This window comes from Athene cunicularia (genome assembly GCF_003259725.1).
Source record: "Athene cunicularia isolate RWA chromosome Z unlocalized genomic scaffold, athCun1 chrZ_part2, whole genome shotgun sequence".
Classification (NCBI taxonomy): Eukaryota; Metazoa; Chordata; class Aves; order Strigiformes; family Strigidae; genus Athene; species Athene cunicularia.
The window spans coordinates 15,120,322-15,127,945 of NW_020799143.1; the positions used below are offsets into that span (position 1 = coordinate 15,120,322).

Below are 7,624 nucleotides of genomic sequence, written 5' to 3' on the forward strand. Positions count from 1 at the left end.
ACTTTAATGTTTTTAGAAGCTTTTTTTTCTTTTCAAAACCTGATAGGAAATATTTGAGTTTGTTCAGCTAGCCATGATGCAATTCATTTCTCTAGCACCTGCAAAATGTTTTTGTAATGCTGTTCTAGTCCATGCTCAGTAAGAGGGAGGGGCTGATTTTTGCCCATCAGCAGACACAGTAGAGATGACACACACATACAGAGTCCAAAACTAACACTACAACAGTGTTTACCTTGAGCTCTGGCAGGAAATCATTATTCAATCTGGTTTGTTTTATCAGGCAATTCCAGGGCCACACAGACGGAGCCAGCTGTATTGACATTTCTAATGATGGTACCAAGCTCTGGACAGGAGGTTTGGATAACACTGTCAGATCCTGGGACTTGAGAGAGGGAAGACAGCTACAGCAGCATGACTTCACATCACAGGTAACTGGATTTTCTTACAGCTTGGGGTGGGAGTTGTGCAGTTGGAGGGAAACATTTAGGATAAAAGCTGAGACTGAGCCCAGTGCAACTGACAGATTGTTCCTTCTCTTCCAATATTTTTGAGCTTTCATATGTTTAGCTTCCAAAACAAAATGATAGCCTGACACTACTGTCTTTTCCTGTTTTTCTAAATTAATAGATATGAACAGGTTATTTAATCACTTGGATTTTGAACAGCAGTCTTGGTACTGAACTATGTGAATTATATTGTGCCCTCCTCTCGCTATCTCCCTGTAGGAAAAAAAAAAGTGTATCTGTAGGAAAATATAACAAGTCTAAATGTGGTTTAATTTTCAGATATTTTCCCTTGGTTATTGTCCTACTGGTGAATGGCTAGCTGTGGGAATGGAGAGCAGCAACGTAGAAGTGCTACATGTAAATAAACCAGACAAATATCAGCTGCACCTTCATGAGAGTTGTGTATTGTCACTCAAGTTTGCTTACTGTGGTAAGTTACCCTGAACACAGAGGTCAGGTCTCTAATTCATGCTTTGCTGATTAGTTATTACATAGGCATAGCTCAATTGATAATAAAAACTCATTTAGTATGTCAGTTTCTTAAGTTATGAATAAATTTCTCTGCTTTATGAATTCAATCATACTTACCTCTACAAACAACCACCTGTTTGTCTAAAGGCTTCTGTGAGGATAGATTTGTGTGTGGAAAGCTATTTCTACTTACAGAGTCTAGGGATTTCCTACTATGTAACACGCTGCAAAAGCATGAATGTCCACATTGATTGTAAGCAAAAGTAGTGTTGATTAGTGGTGAGAGCTTTTATAATGGTAATTAGTTGACAGATTTCATAGATGTGAATTGAAAATCCAAAATCCAGATGTCTGTTTTGTATATTTTCATAGTCCTCATGTTTTATATTCCAGGTAAATGGTTTGTGAGTACTGGGAAAGATAATCTTCTCAATGCATGGAGAACTCCCTATGGAGCCAGTATCTTCCAGGTGAGGATGATGCTTTGAAAAAAAACCCCACCACCTGAAGTCCCAAGAGTGGACTCGAATATCTTCATGTATGTGATTTACCCAAAATGGTATGCTGAGATGAGGGTAACAGACTTTTTTAAAAAAAAAATTATGTAATATATTTCTATTTTTCTTCTAGTCCAAAGAATCTTCATCAGTGCTTAGCTGTGACATCTCTGTGGATGATAAGTACATAGTCACTGGCTCTGGAGACAAAAAGGCTACAGTCTATGAAGTTATCTACTGAAAAATATGATGGGGATATAACTTTTAGAAGTTGAACTGGGCCAAAATTGTTCTTAATGGTAGAAGTAGAAAGATTTTGCCTTTTAAAAAGGAACAAAAGTATTGAGGTTCCAGACCTTGCCATGAAACTACTCCGATTTTTCAAAATAGAAGGCAACATCCAGCAACTAAATGTTGGCTACATGGACCAAACGGAACACAGAGGCAAGATGGACAGATGTAGCCTAGGTTTTTGGAATGGTTTTTAAAAGCCAAGTCTACTGAGGAATGTTGGAGCCTTTTATTTTTTCTTTCTTTGTGACCTCATGCAAATTGTTCTCATTGCCTGAATATGGGGGATAAATAACTTTCTGTTCCTTGCAGTTCAAGTTGCATTCTGTCCTGTGTAGAGCAGTGCTGTCTCAGATGAACTTGTTTCCTGGTTTTGCATCTTGTGATATGTTTTTGTATTTTTTGTTGAAGGTCAAATATTTGTATAAATTGTAAATATATTTAGTTTATTACAGTAAAGGCTTTAGTACCAACAACCAATCTTCCCCCCTGCCCCCTCCCTGCCCACCCTGCTTATTTAAAATTAAAAATCTTTTGGGGATATAAGTACCTTTTTAGAAGCAAAAGCAAACACTATGTATAGTTTGAAAATGGTGTATTATTCTTTATAACTCTTCCTAGATTCCTTTATCATACTTCAAAGTAGTTGTTTTGCAATATTAGGGTATCAAGTCCAGTAGATACTGTCTTGTGCTACAGAAAACTTAAAAGGCAATTTTGTACTAATTATAGTGTAAATATAAAAATGGAACATTTCATAAAGTTGTGCAGTTTATTTTAAGTTTATTCTGATGTCCCATATATATGTTCTTTGGCAGATACAGTAATATGTGCCTGATCCTAGCTCATTTGGTCATTTCTCTAGAAAAGGTGACTTCCCTCTCCTTTCTCCCCCAGCTGAACAGAATTCATGTGAGACTACATTTCAACTAAGTACATCAGAGCCTTTATTCATTAACTGAGGATGTCTGTGATTAAACAAAGCTATATAAGTTTCATCCTATGTTACAGAGAAGTGGTAGTTAATGACCATTTCTTTTTTAATGTCTTGTCTATACTTAGATACTCAGGTAAATTTAATTAAATTACCAAAAGTGTGAGCTTTACAGGGGATCACTTAAACAATGTTAAATACTTGCAGGGCTCCAAGTGAAGTGAATTAACCTAAACTAAGTTAAACTCACTTCTTAATTTCTTGTGAGAATATTGACAAAGGAGTAGTTTGATTTTTAACTAATCCACTGTACAAATTAATTAGAATTAATTTTCCTGAGTGTCCCATATTAAACAGGCCTATAGGCTCTATGTATTCATCCTGAACAATCTGAGTCCTTTCCACTGTCACATTAGTTTGTGATATCTGTGAAGAGCCTTGCTAAGCAGCCAGTTACCAAAGCTACGCATCTTCAGATCAGGTTTTCTTGGTGTACTCAAAAGAAACGGATGAGGAGAGAACATGTACATTTTATTCTAACTTTTTTCAGATTAATGAGTTCTACAACCGTGTGCTAGACAGACCTAGCTATTGCACCAGTGAGGCCCATATATTTCCTACATTCTGTAATTTAATTATAATTCCTGTTCTTAATGGAGAGGACAGATGAACAGGAGATTATCTTTGAACAAATAATTCAGATTACACAAGCTGGCAAACAGATTGAGATTCATTTGTGAAGAGCTGCTTTCTCATTTTGCTAGCATTTAACAATGACCTGTACCCCTGCTCTTTCAAAGACATGTAACAAGGAAGATATATGTTTGACTGACAGACTGGATAGGGAATTTCTCATCTGGGGGCAAATTTTCTCTCAACTTCCAGTCTGAAGAGACATCAGTTTTCCTTTCAATTTATATGACCATTCTATAGCATCTAGAATTATAATAGCCTTAATACAATATTAAACATTCAGGATAATCTGGTCTCCTGGACATGTAAAATTAGTGTTCTATCCATATGTATCTATATCTGTCCATTGCTGTGTTGTGAATAACCATCTGTATGAAAATGACAGACTGACTTAGGTGGTGGTCATGATCCTTTCACACATAGGGAGGCAAAAAGCAGAATCCTCAGACTTTTCAAATAAGTAATTGTACTTGCTACATTGAAATCCTGTGAAGTGCTGTGCTATTTTAAAAAGGGAAAGCTTAAAAAAAAATAATGTACTAGGTTACTTACTTTTACGCTACCCTGTTCTCATATTGAAGTTTTCTGAACATCTGACTCTGCCGATGATCATTGACTTTGCTTAGCAGCACTGGCAAATTTGCTGCAGTTAGGAACATTCGGATTTCTTCCACACTACTATCACCTTGCATTTACTTTATAGGTGTTCTCTTGCCTTTCTTAAAAGTTGATATCAGAGGAACCAAGAATAAAAGTATTCTAACACATTCATGTAACACACATGTAATATATCAGCTATAAGTTATGACAGAGTAGTTGTTAATAAGACCACATTCTTGGCAATCAGGAGGTTCAAAACTATACTGTCAGGAAAATCATTAAATACATTGTCTTTCTTGTTAGCTTCTAGAATGCACAGTGAGTCAGAGAAGTTGTGGAATTGGAAACTATGTATGTGAATGACTTTAATCATATTTGTAACATATATTTCTTGGCTATAATTAGGTAATTACTTATTTTTTTCTCCAGTCAGGTCTACTTTAAGCTTTGGGTCTGAAAACTTGGGGATGCATCATACAATAGTCCTCTAAATTTTTGGTTTGGGTTTCACTTACAGTTTATGAAACTTTGTTTTCATTTGTCAACCAGTAGAGCCTATTCCATCAGCAGATGTAATTTTTAATGTAAAGATACATTTGATGAAATCTTAGAATGTCTGTCTATGCTGTTACCTATACGATTTAAAACTTGTAGGTCTTAAAACTTCTGTAAGATCTTGCAGCCCTCTGTAAAGTAGTGGGTGGAAATAATTGCATATTGGATGAAGAAACAGGCCAACCCAGACCAGCAGTGACAGAAAAGGCACTGGGAAAAGCACATGGAAAAAAGAGGTACACCCTGGTAACTGTGGTGTAGGTAATTAATATTTTTTTTGGGTCAATTTTAATTACAATCCTAAAAGATTCTTTTAGTTAGCCCCTTTCTGGGACAGTCTTTTTTTGCTGGGTGGCCCTCAGTATTCAGAGATCTCTGAATGCCACTCTGGCAAATGCTAGTGCCAGATAGAAGCAGGGAGTCCTTACGAAATGACATACTGGATGTCAGTGCAAAAAATAACCGATGAAGAGGAGATCTGTGGTAATATCAATTCAACTGAATAAAATCCTTTGCCAGATCTAATGTGTGTATTTTGAATATGTGCACTAGGCATAACGTTTTATAAATCAGTTGTGCATAAAATCATGATGATATTCCATGCAATGCATTTGTCAGTGTGTCAGGGTACTTCTTTTTGATTATAGTTGCAAGCAAAGGTAGTTTCCCACATCAACCCACAAGCTCCTGGTCCTTGAGAGAATTTTCATCTCCATTAATTCTTTTAAACTTGTTTAGCATTTCAAAAGCTTTTGTTCCTTTAATGTGAAGAGGGATGAATATGAAGTTCATAGACTGTTAAAATAGTAGTCTTATTTTTTCATATAAACACCAAAGTAGAATCTGTCATCTAGTCACAAGCATACTTCTGTGTATAAACAATTGACCATAGTTTTTCTGTCACATCTTTGCACTGGTGATGCAGGTAGAATTTTTAGAAGCATCTAACTAAGTTACTTAAGTAATTGAAACCCAGACTGACAAACTGGGGGTGTTTTTGTGTGTGTGTGTTGTTTTTTTTTTTTTTCTTTTGGTGGAAAGACTGCCCCACTTATAAGCCTGTGGGATCATGTAATCTAGTTAGAGTAGTCCTTCATATTTTCTATTATATTGGTGCAATTTTGAGTCAATGGGGAAGTTTCACCGTTCTGGTGATTAAGAAAGGTGGATGTTTTCAGGCGAAAGAAGAGTACTGAATTCAGATTTCGCACTACTGATAAAGTGTTTACACCTTAATCCACTTCACTGAAGAAGCTGGACTAGCTCCAACTGTGCTGTCTCTTTGAAGGATTTTTTTTTTTTTCCTTCCACAGGTGCATAGAAAGAAACTGAGAATTTGAGGTCTATACAAGACTGGATTCATGGTGTCCAGCTGGAGAGGTCTTCTATTATAGAATGGGAAAGATGAAGCAGCTCAGAGTAGAACCTGATAAATACCAAAATGAAATAAAAGAATTCATGGCAGGGAATACATGGAGGGACGAGGGAGAATGGAAACATGGCACACATACATTTTAGTGGTAGTCTTAACATGTAATCTACAAAATTCACCTACAATAAGATTTCATTATGCAATTTCACTGATTACTATTTCTCTATAAATTATTCAGATGTTTCTGCACAGTAATTCAAGGACACCTCACCTGTGTGTTGAAACGGGAAGTGGGCATTTCTTTGACATACATAAGCAGTCATCTAACCCTAAGAGGAAAGAGAGTTAAATCACCGCCAGTTCTCAACATTTCCCATTACCTAATATTTTTGTAGCTTAAGATCAGCTTTCCAGCAATTGATAATCCCATTTTCAGCTACGTGCTCCCAGATGTCCCATTGCAGCTTAAGTGCTTAGTGCAGCGTGGTAGATTTTGCTAGGGAAACCAGACATATAGGAACTGGGTGCTTTAAAAATCTACCCTGTGGGTGTAGCTTACTGACTTTTCTCAGAAGTTTACTCAGAATTTCTGTTCAGCTGTATAGGAGCGCTCAAACATTTTTAAAACCGCAAAAACTGTGCTTTAAACACACATCGAAATGGAGGGTTTTTTTTGCTTTTTTGTACTGATTTATTTAATTTTTTCTACATACCTTTAAAAGTATCTATAAATTGAATACAACAAGAAAGTAAAGGGAAATAATTGTTTTCAGAAAACTGAATGCCAAAAAATTGGTGTTATGGGACCACTGTTAGTTATCATTTTCAAATCTGAACAGTTTGGTTTGTTCCACCCTCCACCCCCCACCCCCATATTGCCAGGTCCCATAGTTCACTCCTAGAAGCTGAACAGGCTGTGCCCTTTCTGTCTCATGCATTATTAAGAATTTTGTTGCTAAAAAGTCTCTTGGTGATATGTAGACTAAAGGAAAATCTGGTTGAATCTTTTAGTGGATAGACACATAGATAATATCAGCCAGTGTATGCTGTAATAATTTCCCCTACTAAAGCAAGCACCCAGAGATAAGATAGTGTCATTTTTCCATACTCATAATCACTGTGGACTTGCTCATCAGTGTAGTTGACTTGCCACTGAAAAATTCTGTGGTGGCTTCTGAAGTAAAAAATTTTGAGACCTTTGTTCTCCTAAAATTTCACATGTGATTTTTGCCTACATTAAGGTTGATTCATAGAAGAGATGCTGCTAGACAGTTGCTGTTGCATAGAGTTTGGCAATTGCCTTTGCTATGTTCACAGTACAAAGGTATAGTATCTCTTGAACCTTGTTTATGTTTTCTGGCAAGAATGAGTTTGAGGTAAAGATAATGCATAGTTTAGAGATTAAGTAATCAAAAACACTGTTATCATTATCCCTTTTGTATACTCTGTCATTAGCATAAAAATGGAGACGATAGCTTGTAACTGCAAATAATAAATGCTGTTTTTCCTTCAAGGACTGATTTTAATGGTAGTTTTAAAAAGCAGAATGAAGGGATCATAAATACAAGTTAACTCATAGCATTGGGAAACTTAGAAAACACTTGTTACTTTCCTGGTAGTGAGCCTAATGTGTTTAAAATAAAATCCGTCTGTTCATTTCACAGTCTTTGTCCCATTTCCTTACAGCAATCCACAGTGGATTACC

General features: G+C 36.2%; 1 protein-coding gene across 4 annotated transcripts in view; it reads left to right on the forward strand.

The window, feature by feature from the left end:
• The window catches only part of LOC113489971 (transducin-like enhancer protein 1), a 78,299-nt gene extending 71,602 nt beyond the window's left edge, over positions 1–6,697 (forward strand). For all 4 annotated transcript variants that reach the window (XM_026866055.1, XM_026866058.1, XM_026866056.1 and 1 more), the window contains 4 exons: positions 281–428; positions 786–936; positions 1,371–1,447; positions 1,608–6,697. In XM_026866055.1, the coding sequence (XP_026721856.1) occupies positions 281–428; positions 786–936; positions 1,371–1,447; positions 1,608–1,715 (484 nt within the window). In that variant the 3' untranslated portion in view covers positions 1,716–6,697. The remainder of the gene's footprint in view (positions 1–280; positions 429–785; positions 937–1,370; positions 1,448–1,607) is intronic.
• Positions 6,698–7,624: the final 927 nt, after the last annotated feature.